At 47.3% G+C, this 15,167-nt stretch overlaps 1 protein-coding gene across 4 annotated transcripts in view; it reads right to left on the bottom strand.

Moving 5' to 3' along the window:
* Positions 1-14,687, bottom strand: part of FRMD1 (FERM domain containing 1) — a 44,265-nt gene extending 29,578 nt beyond the window's left edge. For 2 of the 4 annotated variants that reach the window (XM_065835591.2, XM_065835594.2), the window contains exons 1-2: positions 14,558-14,687; positions 3,844-4,008 (exon numbers count right to left, since the gene is read on the bottom strand). In XM_065835591.2, coding sequence (XP_065691663.2) covers positions 3,844-3,939 — 96 coding nt within the window. In that variant the 5' untranslated portion in view covers positions 3,940-4,008; positions 14,558-14,687. Of the gene's footprint in view, positions 1-3,843; positions 4,009-4,937; positions 5,080-14,424; positions 14,444-14,557 lie in introns of those variants that run through there. The other 2 variants (XM_065835592.2, XM_065835593.2) reach the window with 2 other exon arrangements.
* Positions 14,688-15,167: the final 480 nt, after the last annotated feature.

The following is a 15,167-nucleotide window of genomic DNA, read 5'->3' as shown; positions in this document are numbered from 1 at the left end:
CCATTCTACTTTTGGCATTTCCCTTCTGTATCAAGTTTTACTCTCGGCCTTCAAGGCTATGCAATACTGATTACACTTGCAATCAGTGCTCCCTCCTGACCTCCCCTCTGCTCACAGCAACCAACACTTCCTTTTGTGTTTTTCATTTGTGCTCTTCTCTTCAGACTTTCCTCCCTTTGCGTATGGTTCCTGTGCCAAGCTCCATCCCAGACACGCCATGAATCATTCCTTCCCCTGATACTCAGCCTTGCCACATGTCAGACTCAGGCCTTCTTTACACGTGAAATCTAATCCAAAGTGAAGTTGAGTGCAAGTTTACAGAAGGTAACTGCTACTCCAGGGTCATTGTGTGTGCAAATATACACACATATTGGTTCCCTATCTCTATTTTTTCTTGGTCCTTATGCTTTAAAATATCATCTCTCTTGCTTACAGAACTGAAAGACTTCATATCTACTCTTGCCATTCACCAACACAGAGGACCTCACTGGACTTCCTCCCCTCCAAAAATTTCTCCTCACGCTTCCACCCTTACTCCAGCAGCTACGCAAGGAGCAGCGTCTGCTGTGGCTTCTCCTGACCTACCCAAGCACAGGCAGGGTGGCTGCCTGCCTGCCCTGCTCCCTTCACTGGCAGCCAGACCTTTGCTAGCACAGTTCTCTCTCCTTCATTCAGCTGCTACCACCCCAGAAAAATTTCAAAAATCTAGTCATAAATACTAGTTCATACTGATCAGCAGGTTCAAAATTATGAGGGAGATAAGCCACAATGCTGGCAGATCGGTAAAACTGAACAAACTGGATACTATTCCAAGATCTTTGGTGCAACCAATGCAGGTTTTAGTTGCACCATTCTCACTCACAGCCTGCTTAAGCTTCCCAGTGCTCATCCTCCATCTCCCCACTGGGGCTGCCTGGAGCAAGGCAAGCTGCTTTGTACCATGCTCTGATGTCCAGCCTCCCCAGCAGAAACCTTCCACTTCACCTCACCATCCTCAGGGCACCTGGTGAGCTGCAGAACCCAGTAGTCCTCTGCACTGCATAGTTTCTCATCATGTTCACAGTCAGTCCGAGGAAGACAGTTTTCCTCCTCATCCTCCCCTCAAATTCATCTATGCATCCAGAAAGGTGGACACCAAAGTAACAGATACCCAGTTATGGGGGAAGAGACTTTAAAACGGTTCCTGCTCTTCTGTTTTCAACAACACTTATGTGAAGGACATAAGACAAACCCATTTTAAAGATCAGGCTTCAATCTACATGTGACCACATAAAACACATATAGGTAAATTCTTATGTGGAAGGGTGGAATTTGCATGGGAGGGAAGAAAAAGGAATTACCTGCATAAACAATGTGCTTATCACAGGAAGGATCTGTAATTCATTCTGCTGGAAAGATAATGACTCCTGCCTACCTCACTGAGCTGCAAGCTTGTTTAGTATTTGCATTCCACACTGAAGAGGTTAAAAGGCTTTGGAAATACTAAGTAGTAGCATTATTATTCTAATAAATGCACAAAGTATCATCTGTGGTTGTGCTAATTAAATATGGGTTCTACCAACATCATTAGAAAATTATTGCCTTGATGTTCTTTAAAAAAAAAAAAAAAAGTCTCCAGATGCAAAGTCTTAATTTTTGTTGTTGTTTTGAAGGGGTGTTGTGGTAAAGGCAGAAGCCAAATGAAAAGCTGGTTTTGGTGACTTGCCCAGCTCTAACAGGTCATGTTTCACTCTTTATGCAATTAGGACAAAACTGTGCAGTGCGGTCTCATGTTTTGGCCCAGGCAGCTATTCCCTTTCACACGCAGGCATCTCTGCATACATATTTTCGTAACTTCCCAGCTACCAAAGCAAGGAGTGGCATAAGTGAGGAGGGAAAATGTCTTTAAAAGGGCTACCAAGGGGTGGCATGGCAGAGACCCCTCCACAGGATGAGCTGGCGATGCTCAGGGTGGCGTGACTCTTTGGAGGGGCAGCAGGCAGGAACCTGGGCGACAGAGCACCTTCCCTCCATACCTGCCAGCATTCAATGTGAAAGACCATTTCTTAGGCTTATAAAGCTGCAGTAGCATAGGGGCGCCTCATGGTAAGGTTTTAAATACAGGTTATAGCTATTGCTGCCTGCCCAGGTGAGCACATACAGGGCAGCCCCAGCTCCCACCCCTGCCCAAACGGCCGAGTGCAGACAAAGGCGTCTCCTGGCCATTCACCCAGGGGTCCTCATGCCCCACTGACCAGCTTCTTGGGAAACCTTGCTCCCCCAAACCTGGGGGGAGCCGCATACCAGGGCCAAAGCTGGAGGAGCAAGACCAGAAAGCGTTTCAGGTGTCTCTGGTTCAGCCAGTGCTCACTTCACATCAGGCCAAACTAAATGGTGATGACTGAGCCCACTCATGCCTCCAGCTCCACTTCCCCCACCAAGAAGGACACCCCTGTTCCAGGGAGGATAAACTGCAAGTATCCACGTTTTATTATACCATATGTTCTAAGTGCTGCCTCAACTTAATACAGCGGAGCATGACTCAGTGGTGGAGGCACAGCCATTTGCCCAGCTCAGGCACCGCATACAGCAACAAGCGGCGACAGCATCAGCCCTGCCACCTGCCCTCCTGCTCCCCATCACACCTTCCCCATGGCAGGACTGGCTCCACTATCTCCAATCTTCAGCCTCCCTGATAAAAGCTCTAAGACGGTGAGATTTACAGTCAGTCGCAACAGACCATTACCCCGGCCTGTGCACCTGCCACCAAGAACTTAATTAAATGATCATTTTGCGGCTTGCACAAAAGCCAGCAGATTGCAAAAGCCTTCCGGAGAAGTACACGGGCTGGGTTTGAACTGGTGACCTAGAAGAGCGCCCCACATTTTGCTCTTAAAGCTCTCTTGGGTCCAGCCCTTGTGACTGTTTCAGTTAACGATGCCACACTTAAGCACAGCAGGTAGGAAAATTCCTACATGGATTCTGAAGATTAGCATGCATGCTTTCAAAAGCCACTGTTTCAGTCAAGTGCTCAAAAATAACAGTTCACCTCAACTGTCTTCTCCCCCTCCCCATCCCAGAGCAGGGAGGCGAGGGGGGAAACCACCACAACAAACCAAAACCAAAGAAGAAACTCCCTAGCCCACACGTGAGTGTGCACACACGCTGACAAGAGAGCACTTATCTTCGAGGCTAGCTTGTCGCCTGAACTTGAAGTGCCTCTGTCAGCTCAGTTTCTCACAAGTTCAAGGTGCAGCCCGCATTGCACAGAGGCACCACACTGTGTTGGACACTGTGCCATGCTGGGCTGCCAGCTGATCCAGCTCTGCTGTCACTCATGAGCACACACTTAAGGCATTTGAAGAAGTGATCAAAGAAATGAAGTGACTTACCTCTATTTTTTTTGTGTAAAAGTACTCAAAAGAAGGAGAAAAATGCTCAATGGCTGTTTACTCTGCCTTGGAGTCTTTGAAGGGATCTGCAGACTATCAAAACTAGAAATAGCTAAAATGCCATTGAAATGGTCATGTGTAGGGCATGCTTCCTACATCATCGAGGTATTTCAGGTTCAGTTCTTTTAAAATTGCTACTTATTAGGGGTAAAAACACTGAGAAAATATAAACAGAGGAATAACAACAGAAAAAGAGCAGAGGGGATCCCTATCCAAAAACACAACAGGGACTTTCAAGGAACTCTGCATATGAGCTGGATCTGCCCAATTGAAAAATGGAACACCATATACCCTAAGCTGACTAATAGCCTTTTGGCCAGCAGACCAGCACCAGGTTTTGGGGAGAACAAAGGGAGCTAACAGAACAGAACCGCAGCAGCAGCCCCGACACTGCGACCTCCCGGCCACTCACCCCCACGTCGAGGCTGAGCTGCTCCCGGGTAGGCAGGAACACACAGACGCTCCGGCTCTCTGGCTGCATCCTGCCGGTCAGCAGCACCCTGCTCATGGTGGGCAGCTCCACTGGGGCCAGGGTCTCCTCTCCAGGCAGGATTCAGGCTCCCTTCATCCCACGCACCTGCCAAGAAGGTGAGAGCATCAGTGTCGCGCTCCCGCTGGTGCTGTGAGCAGCCTGCAGCATGTTTGATGGGATGTTTTCCTCCTTGCTGTTTAAAAAAAGCAAACTTATCAATTTTACAGCACCACGGCCAATGTTTCCACCAGCACTGCAGCACAAACCGGGCAGAGTCAACTTTTAAACAGCCCATGAATCCCAGGAGAGTGCCATAAAGCAATCAGGTCACCTTAGAATAACAAACCAAACTCAAGGTTTCAAGATGCATGTAAGTGACAAGGCAGATGAGACCATGGGCTGCTTCCCAAAAACACCCATGAGGGAGGGGAGGAGAGTAACCTGTCCTTCAACTGGATACTTCGCTCCTGCCCAAAGTGGAGCTTTCACTGAGCTACCAGCAGGTGTTGTCACTGCAGTGGATTTCTTCTGGGCCGTCTTTCCCATCTCTCCGCTCCTAGTCCCTGGGAAACTGCTGAACCCAAATCCTCTACACCTCCACTCAAAGGAGGAGGTGGAAACACAAACTCACAAGGCCAAGCTGCTGTTTTGTACTTTTTGTAAGATGAGCATTGCCAGCCCCCTTCTGAGGGCTAAGCTCAAGCTGCATGAGCATCTTAGAGTTGAAGTTACAACAATCACAGAATCACACACAGAATCACAGAATGTTAGGGATTGGAAGGGACCTTGAAAGATCATCTAGTCCAATCCCCGTGCCCGAGCAGGAACACCTAGATGAGGTTACACAGGAAGGCGTCCAGATGTGTTTTGAATGTCTCCAGAGCAGGAGACTCCACAACGCCCCTGGGCAGCCTGTTCCAATGTTCTGTTACCCTTACTGAGACAAATAACAGAAATAAGAGACAGAAATTCAATTTATGCCCAAAAACACAGTAGCAAACATCATCTTCACATTATAGCTAGGTTAGACGCACCTTGCTCAATAGTTTGTGATGTTTTATTTACAGCCCTCTGCCTCGACACTCTCCAGGGCAAGGAAGCATCCCACGGCACCTGCCGAATCCGGAAGCAAGTGCAGAGGCTCCTTGTAGGTTAGGGATGAACGCCAGCAGAGACCTGAACCAGCAGGACAGCAACCAGTTATAGGACCTGCTCCATCCCTGCACAAGGTTTGATGCAACCCTGGCTGCCCCAAAGTCACCCTGGCATGACTCCCTTCGGCAGCAACACCCACGTACCGCAGCAAGGGCAGCCAAATGTACCAGCTCTGGCAGCGCTGCCCTTTCCCACCACCTGCGGCACAGCGTGCCTATAAGGGATAAGCTGAGAAAGGACAAGTGGGCTCCTCTTCCACCCTCCAAAAAGGATGAGGGATCATAACCAGCAAAGAAGCAGGTCACGCTACACTAACACATGACGTACATACATATATGTACGCACGGATGTGTGCATTACATGCAAGCCTGAAAAACATTTGGTATTTAAAATCATGTTTGTCCTTTGTGGGAGATGAGAAAAGCAAACAATCACAGGAAAACAAAGTACAGTAAAGAAAAACAAATTTGGATTTACCCTCCTCTCAATTCCGTGTTCAAACATTACAGTTTATTTTTAATCAAAGAAAATAGATCTATAAGTGTCCTCTTGCAAGTGCAAAAGCTGCTCCATACACCTCCTTCCCTGAGCCAGCATAAACAACACTTTTTAATAAAGCGTTTTTTGATACAAGTTATTGATGTAGAGCACCCCTTACGAGACAGAAGTACAAAAAAAAAAAGTATTTATTGTATTAATTAAAAGAGGGAGTTATTAATGGCTTTAATTATTTTTTTTTTTTGCAAAAATCAGAATTTAATTCAACGAGAACTAGGAGTTTTAAAAAGAAGATTGCTCTAAATTATAACCAAGCAGGAAAGACACATTTGACTTCCTGGGTCAGGTGAAAGCTTCTATTAAATTATATATTAAGAGAAAAACTGTGATTTATCCTCTCTCTTATCAATATAATTATAGTGATGAGCTCTCTTAAGCTCCAGGCTACACACTATTAACAGATGTATATAAATTACAGACGTCTACAGAATGACTCGAGGGCAACAGGTCACCATTATTATTGCCAGCTGATGTCATATGCACCATAAACTTTATCAGCAGCATGAAGACCTAGGAGTATGAGCTCAGGCTTTCCAACATAAGGAGGTTTGTCTTAATTACCAAGCCACTGCCCTGGCTGGTGCACATTCACACTCGCAAGGGGAGATCATATCCAGTGAAGATGTTCATGCAGCTCATAACAGAAGTGAAAATAGGACAAAGTAGCAATGGTAAAAAACACATGTACACAGTTTTCTGTGGATAACACAGGAAACTAAATCCCACTCCCCCATGGCCTCTATAAAACAAAGCTTCTGGAAAGCTTTTCATCTGGTCTCATACCTGGTTTGTCCATTCGAATTTTAAAGAGAACAATTGTGGACCCTGGGAGCAAGGAAATGAGAAATGAGAGGGAGGTTTTTTCTTCTTACATTTTAAAACAAATGAGCTTGTGGACCCCGTCACAGCAGGTAAGAGGTTATAGAAGAAATGTCCTTAATCTGAAACGGGAGGTCAAACACAAGCCCAGCTCAGCCTTCCCTTCTTTAGAGGTACGTTAGGATGTGATAAAACACAATGAATCATTAACTTGCTAGGATTGCATGTACACCTTTTAAAAAAAAAAAAAAAAGTTGTGAGCCAAGAGTAACTGCCCAATGAAAACAAGTGGCCAGAAGGAATGCTCTTACTTAAACATACACAATTTCAGACTGCCCATATGCCATTCTTTTGTTTACCACAGATCCCAACCTCTTAACCTCAATTAAACCCTAAAAGCTCCGGCAAACACACTGCAGATGAATTAATAAAAGCTGAAGTCAATCACCAGCCTCTGGGACACCCTACAGGTTGTTTGTTTTTATTGTATTTTTTTCTTAAATAACATGACTTCATGTTTCAGCTCACAGAGAAGTACATTTTGAGATGTAATTGCTTGGTCAAAGTCCTTGCAGTCTATCAATGAAACCATCAAAGGCGCTATTTATTTGTATTCTTCTGGTATCAGTCCGGAGACTTATTCGTGCCTAGAACAATGGTACAGCTTACTTAGCAGAATTTATTTTACCTAAACACATATGCACTACAGCTTTGGAAAACTTGCCTGTCATTGATTTTGAGACTCCTCTGATTAAATAGCTCAAACACACCCCTAAAACCTCATTAAGAAAACCCTAATAATTCCCCTCCTCTCTCCACGGCCCCATGAGCTGCCTCCCAGCATCAGAGCAGAACCTCAGCATTCACTGGGTCAAAGCAGGAATTGCTGAGGTTTGCCCCAGCAAGAGGGCAATAGTGGCAGGGAAATCCAAGGGAGGAGGAGGAGACTGTTTGCTTTGGATGTCAGCAGCGTGGCCAGGTAAACCACCTCATACAACCCATGTACACAACAAGGGTGCAAGGATGACCTGCCACTGCTGAATCTGGGGCCGTGCCACAACCAGTCTGTCCAGAAGCAGGTCACATCCAAACAGCATGTTGGTTCAAGTCGCTTTATAAGCACAGGTGTATTTTGCACATCAGTTCTAAGGCCACAGTGAATTGGGTCCTAATCCTGATTTCTGCCTCTAGGTACTGCCGCAATCACTTGTCAAGGCGATAAAGCAAACTGAAAACAGAAAAACAGAAGTCCTCTATTGAGAAAAAAGCACGAGGAATTTTGTGCTGCTCTCAAAAACAATGGAAACATGTTTTGTTAGGTTTATTACAGTAAAATATCTTAGGAAAGCTGGTTTTGCTAGAGCTGACAGAAAATTAGCATTGAGCATCTTCCAGATGAAACCTTACCAGAGTAGCCCTAAGGAGTCCTATCAAAAAAATGTCCAGAAACGTTAAGACTCTTCTTAATGCTCTCCAGACATTACCCAGAGATGTCTTAGGCTCCTAAGACAACTAGACTCCTAGGCTGCAGTTTCACAATCAGCTTAAGCAGCTTTAATCAAGGCAGCCCTGCAGCAAGACAGACAGACAGACAGACAACTGCCAGGAAACAAACCTGCCTTTGGCAGCAACCCACACCTGGGCTGCCTCGTACTGATGATGAAACATGGCCTTAAAACCGAGAACCCCCTCTCAACTACCAGGTATTTTTTCCTCTCAGAGGCAAACCAGTAGGATACCAGTACTATCTGCAAAGCAGAGTAATAAAAAGCCTGTGTGAGTAAAAGATGTAATTAAGGCAACTTTCCCAGTAACTTTAAGACCCCAAACACATCTCTTTTCACTACCCCCTGAGATGATCGAAGTTTTTCTGGAAAGACGCATCAATCAGGAGGGAGGGAAACAAAGTTGCTTGTCAGGGCAGAAAGCAAGACTGGCTGCAGATGATCTGAAAAGTGTCACCTGCAACCAACAGCCAGGACAACTAGGTCACATCCTGCAGCCAATTCCCAGAAGGACATTGACTTCTCAAACATATGCGTCTCACAATCACTCTAGGACTAGCATGACACATCCAAGGGTAAGAATGCCACAAGGAGGTAAGGTCCTGAATTCAGCGTCCACATACTGCTTTTGGGATACAACACACACCTGCCTTCAGACACTGAGCGCCCCTTAATAGGAAGCCCCATTGAATCAGGAACACCAAGACACCTCTCAGTCACTTGGGTGCTCTAAAGGACTGGATCCCCAAACCAATGCAGCTTGGCCACAGGGCAGGTGCACCACTGGCAGCAAAGACAACTGGCTGTCAGTCCACAGCAGCGGGAGATCCAATGGCAGCAGGCCTTGGGCATCAGCTGGCAATACCTGGGCAGTCCTCTCACAGAGATGGGATGTGGGCCTGGCTCCTACCTTTCCTTTGGGATTTTTCAAAAGGTACAATGGGAGATGCCTCCAAAAACTCCAGGGCTGCGCAGCTCTAGCAGACTTAGTCATTGCCCTGTACCTTTTGAGACAGATGGAGAAATTGAGCATTGAGCATTGGTGCTAGATGTCAACGGACATCCTTTATTATTTTCCTTCTGTACAAGCAGCACTCCCTGGTGACAACAAGCTTTAACAACAGACAGAAAAACGCTTTCTTGTTAGTCTTCATCATAGGATTAGACACAGTTCTTACTTAAGCATGACTGCCCGCACTCTACCTTGGTGTTGTAAAGTTTCCCTGCCTCAAGTCGAGCAGCACCAGTGAGCGCGAGAACATGAAATGTGCTCTTGAGTTTGTAACTCTTCTGCTCCGCACCTCCCGTAATGCGGCCAATGTGCTCAGGAAGACGGGGCCTCCCAAAATTCCCTGGAACACCCATTCCTAACCCCATTCCACACTGTTATGCTATTCTGCCTGCAGCCCGTCCTAGTCTTCATGCTCAAAGATGGGGGACAGTTCTCCTACCCATGGATGATGCAGCATCCTCTGGTAGCCAAGTGAAAGTAACACATGTTTTCGGCACCCATCAGTCCTTACTGCTGTGAATTAGGCCTCAAGAGGAGGAAGAAGTCTTAGCTGAGGACAGAGCACCAAAGGAGGTGCTTTGATAGTGCATGGAAGCTGAACAGCAGGGCAGCAGTGGTAGGACCATGCAAAGTGGCTGCCACACTTCCATCCTGCTCTCCCATGGGATGAAAAAAGCTCCTCAGCATCTTGCTCCCAGTGAGGAGAGTCCAGCGTGAATCATCTGGGCTTCATCCTTCTCTGAAACCAAAAGTGAATTCAGGAGCCTTTTGAGAGAAACAGACAATGATCATTAAAGGCTCCAGGCCAAAAGCCATGAATTAAGCTGACAGGGACTATGTCTTTCCATCACTTCAAAGTGATGGAAAGTGCCTTTGAATTTTTGTATACAAAAAACATGTAGCCTTTTAAAATACATTATTGTATCAGAAGCATATGCAAAACTTAGCAGTGTACATACTTTGAACAATACCCAAACAGTAAAGTCTGAAGCTAGAGCATGCAATTCCTTTCCAGCGTGCCTTTTTCTTGGGGGAAAAACATCCTCTTGCAACACAGGAAGAACAATGGATCAACTGATCCTGCCTCTTCGGTGACTGGTAAAAGTAGTAGCATGTATCCTGTCACATCTGACTACCAACACAAAGTTTCTCATTACAATGTATTTGTTTACTTCTGCATAATCTACTACTGGACCTGTTTATTGACTACTAACCACATGTAGGGCCTCCTCATACTTCATAAATCAAGCACATTAATTAAAGTTTGAGTAAGTAGCAATGGAAAGTATCAATTGGCCTAGACAAATGCAGAATCAAAAGAAAGAACCAGCAAAATATGGGACAAGACCCAAGCCAGCCTCAGTGTCCATTACACTGCACATAAAGCAGATGCAAAGGAAGCCTGCTTACAAGTGCAAAGCTCTGTTTTCTCAGCTGGATGACCAAGACAGCATCACATGAGATCTCGCAAAGATTAAGGGAAGTGAATTGCTTGAATAGCCATTCAATAACAGCAAGCTTGCCTCCACTCAAACACGTGGACACATCTATTTTGAGAGGGACCCTTACAGGAAGCTTATCCATGGGCATACATATGCAGAGCCAGGAGCACAATAAAGAAAATGCCACAGTCTGGTGTTTCAGTGTTGATGGACAGCAACAGAAGATACTTCAGTTTGGTGCTCCAGTGCTCTCCTCACACACTTCTGCCACATAGTGCAATCTTTACTTGAGACTGTCCATCTTTTGTATCTAGGGGAAACAGGAGAGGCAAGATGGAGAGCCGCAGCAAGGTCTCTAAAATAAGGGAGGTGAGGCTTCCTGTCCTGTAACCATCAGGAAGCTTCAGCGTGGAAAGCAGCAGCAAGACCTGGTCTCTCTACCAACAACCCAGGAGAGAACCTTTCTATATCATGCAAATTGCAAATGTGCAAGGTCTTCTGACTCTTTTTTCTTCCCTTTTTTAAGTGTACCAAGGGTGTAAAAAGGATTTCTCCCAAGCAGATCTATTACACTCTTGCCTTAAGCACAACAGCTGAGAGATACTCTTCTACAAGACTGTCTCTGCAGAAATTATTGCATTGTGATGGGATTTTTAGATTTGAGCTGGGCTGGACTAAATTGGAACAGATCACCAAGTCGTCTTGAAATATTTTGCAGAGCTGTCAAAAAAAAGTGCAAATAAACTCTTCCTTCATTTTCTATTCTCATCAAGATCTTGTAACAGTTCTAGAAGCAATCAGATTATGAAATCTTTATTAAAAAAAAAAAATCATTATAACTTCACAGGCCATACATGGAGTTGCGGGACAAATAAGAACAGACATGCTTTTACCAATATATCATGTAAAGAACTCTTCTGAGCAGGAATAGTTTAACTATCAGTAATAAACAGGTTTAAAAAAAAAAACAAAAAAAAAAAACAACAAAAAAAGACGCTTACTTCCCCAGAGGAAGAAGAAGGTTCACCACTGATCTCATGGCATTTGAATCGCTGTTTAAATATTTAGACCAACTAGCCAGCTTCCACATTGGTCTGCTTCTTACTTCCTCCCACTAAAGTATATAGCTAGTCTTGAACATATTCGGAAAAGAAAGGAACATTGATTTACACAAAGTGGAGGGACTTGTAGAAATAATAGCTAAAACTCACCCTGCAACACAGCTTGCTTCTATTACAAGTGTGAAAATGCCAACCTGCCAACACCTTGACAAAATTAACACCAACAGCAGGGTCTTTACCATTAGATGCAGCTTCAGAGACTACACACAGTACTGCTGGGCACTGACTTCAGCAAAGCAATAGGGAAAACAGGAAGACATGTCCCAAAAAAAGAAACAGAACAAAAAACAGCTTTGCAGAGGGTGCTGTATTTTTGAGGTGATGCCAAATTTTGCAATAAGAAGAAATTGGGGGGGGGGGGGAGGGAAGAAAAAGCAAGCATAAGAAATGGTTTAACAAGAAGCAAATTATCTCCTGCGATTCTCCAAAGAGCAGCTCCTCCTTGTCAGAGGACTTCTTTTGGGCTGAGACCATCATTTGCCCATGCTCAGTTACTAATCACACATGACGAATTAAGGTACCACTGCTAAACACCAAGGTAATCAAGGAGTGGTGCAATAACACAGGACTTTCTGCAAGAAGAGAGGTGTAACCCTGGAGCACAGTAGGCATGCCAGTAATTTGCATTGTCTTGCACTGGACGAACGATAGGATGAACATTTACTTTACTACAAAAGCTGATACAAAGTTAACCACTGGATGCATGTATTTTTTACCTGTAGAGTTGGGAACAGAAGAGAAGGCTGTAGCTTTAAAGAACTATCAGCTTTGTTGTTTGCTTTGTTTTTTAAAAAACAACAAAAACAAAACACCCCCCACAAGTACACAAAAAAACCCACAACCAATGCCAAACCAAACAAATAAAAAAAATGAAATGTCATGGCTCCTGCCCGCTGTCAAGATGCTTAAATCGGAAAGACACATTAAATACAATTTTTTGTATACATACAATATAATTTTTGCTTGTTTGTTTTAGGATTTCACAAATTTATTAATCATCAGTGTTTATCCCACTTTATCAATTTCCTATAAAAATCTAGCCAACAACAACAAATGGGGAAAAAAACCCAGCTGTCCGAAGAGTACAGACAGTATTTTTTGGTAAACCACTAAAGAGAATTACTACAACTCATTTTCTTCAATACTGTTTTGTAGACTTATTCTTGCTTATTATCCTTTTTTGTTTCCCTCTCCTCTCTGTTTTTTTAAGGTGATCTCTGCAAGAAAACATTTTTTCCCCCCCCTTTAGTTTCCATTTTCTTCTGATTTTACATTCCTTACATGAAGCCAAAACACTGGCTACTACACGTACTCTCAATATCATCAGTACTGAAAACAGAACACTTTGATTACAAGTGCACAACTAAATTGGAGGAATAAACAGAGTGAGGTCAAGTCATTCTGTTGTCATTCCAAGTATTTCAGGAAGAACAACCGCAAAGATAAAAGTTAGACAAATGAATGGGAAACTAATGTTCAAAAAGTTATTTTGTTTTGTTCTTTTTAAAACATTACTCCAGACATAATCGGTGCTAGAAATATATCCTCATTATTTTCTCTGGGAAAGTGCCCTACGCTTTTTAAGTATTTATTGTCAAGGCTTGAGCATCACAGTGGTTCTCTGAAGAAGGGACAAGGTTCAGACAGCACATCACAGTTTCCTGGTGTGGTGGAAAAAAACAGATGTGCATTTTAAATGCCACCTGGGAGTTAACCTGAGAGCCTGTCACTGCCGAGCAGCAGGAGAAACATCTCTGGATGCAGGGGACGACAATTTCTCAGCACAGGAAACCCAGAGCCTTTCCCTGTAAATCAGTACCAATAAAGAATTCAAGAGATGGAGAAACAACGAAGTATGGAGACTTTTTCCTTTTTGACACCCACCCCTTCTCCCGTGCACATATACCTGCTGGGACACTCATTTCCATCCCCCGTCCTGTCCTGTGCCAGTGTCTGAGTCCATCACCCTGGCCAGACCACCCAAACCAGCCCCACGGGATGCCTCCGTCCAGCCCCTCACCCTGAGGCTGCCTCCAAAGAGGAGGTCCAGGTGTTCGGCTACCTGCCTCACAGGGGCTACCCTGCTTGGGGTGCTCCGGCGTGCAGGGACCTGCACCCCACTGGACCCGAAGCCGTCCTGCACCGTTGGGCCATGGCACTCTCCCTCAGCACCTGCAAGGCAGGTGGCAGCGAAACAAGTGTCTACCGGCTGTCAAAGAAGCCCTTGGGGACACGGGCAGCTGCCCCGGGCGTGCCGCAGATTCCTCGTCTCACGCAGCCGGTGGGACTGCATCACCTCGTCTTCTAGCACCGGCGAGACGCACTGGTGGCGGAGGACGACAGCGAGGGATGAAGGAGTCGCCACGACTCCAAAACTCTCCCAGAGCCACATCCCCTCCCGCTTCCAGCCGGTGCCTGCCCACCCTCGCTGCCTTCGGGAGCCGCAGCTCCGCGCTCGCAGAGACACCCACGGCCTCAGCCCAGCGCTCACAGCCCCTTTGACGGCAAAATTCGTAATACAACTAGAAATCACCGGGGCACTCCAGCCGAAACTCAGACCTCCCTTTATCGACAAAGTTGTGAGTCGACTTTTGCAGCCACTAACGTAGGGTTAGACCGATCGGTGCACACAGAAAAAGGCACACACAGAAAAACACTTCCGCAGCTCCCCGGACAGCACGCACCCCTCCGAGCGCCTCCGCGGCCCCGGTGCAAAGGGCTCGCTCACCCGGTCCGGGCGGCGAGCGCTTCGCCTGTCTCTCCGGTCACAGCCCCGTCTGCAGCCGCACCGGCCCCACGGGCTGCGACCGCTCCCCGCAGCCCGCCGGGGGCAGGTGCCACTCCTGCCCCACGCCCGCCCCGCACTCAGGACCCGGCCCCCGCCCGTCCTTTGTCCCCCGGCTGCTCACCGGGACCGCGCTCGCCCCCCTCGCTGACAGAGGAGCCTCGGGGAGACGCGGGAGCACCAGCACCGCCCCGTGCCGCTGCCCCGGCGGCGGAGCCCGAGCCCTGCTGGCAGCACAGCGCCGCCCGCGCACTTACCGCGGGGTGGCCCCAGCCGCAGGGCTTCGACGTCCTCTCCGAAGCGGTATCCAGCGTCCCCCGAGCCGAGCGGGGTACCCAGGCAAGCGGTGAGCACACGCCGGTGCCCCGGAGGAGGAGCGGGGCTGGGGGCGGGGGCGGGCGTGGTGGGACACGCCCTCCAGCCCCGGGCCGGCTCCGCTCTGCCCCGGGACTGCACACCCGCAACAGCTCCGCGCCACACTCCCCCACCCCACCCCTCCACAGACACCGCGCCGCTCCATCAGCTGATTGGCAGAGCCGAGGAGGGAGTGGGTGGGGCGGACCCGCTACGGGGCCTCTGGTTTGCCAGTGTGGCCGTCAATCCGGGCCGCGGCCGGCGGCTGAGCTTGGGGAGCGCAGGGCGAGGCGGGGGGCGTGTGGCCGGTAGTGGCCGCCGAGGGAAAAGCGGGGTCGGTGGGACGGGCGGTGGGGTGGGGGGGACCTGTACGGACTGCCCGGGGGGAGCCCGCGTGTGGGCGGGTGACGAGGGGCTGCCTGCGGGGGCTGTCGGGGGTTTTGTCCCCGGTTCTTCAGTGTCACTCTGGATCCTGGCGGCGAACTATGTGCTCTGCGCTGGCAGCAATAAAGT

This window comes from Patagioenas fasciata, chromosome 3, assembly GCF_037038585.1.
Source record: "Patagioenas fasciata isolate bPatFas1 chromosome 3, bPatFas1.hap1, whole genome shotgun sequence".
Classification (NCBI taxonomy): Eukaryota; Metazoa; Chordata; class Aves; order Columbiformes; family Columbidae; genus Patagioenas; species Patagioenas fasciata.
The sequence above is the reverse complement of the archived record's forward strand: the minus strand, read 5'-3'. Positions and strand labels throughout refer to the sequence as shown.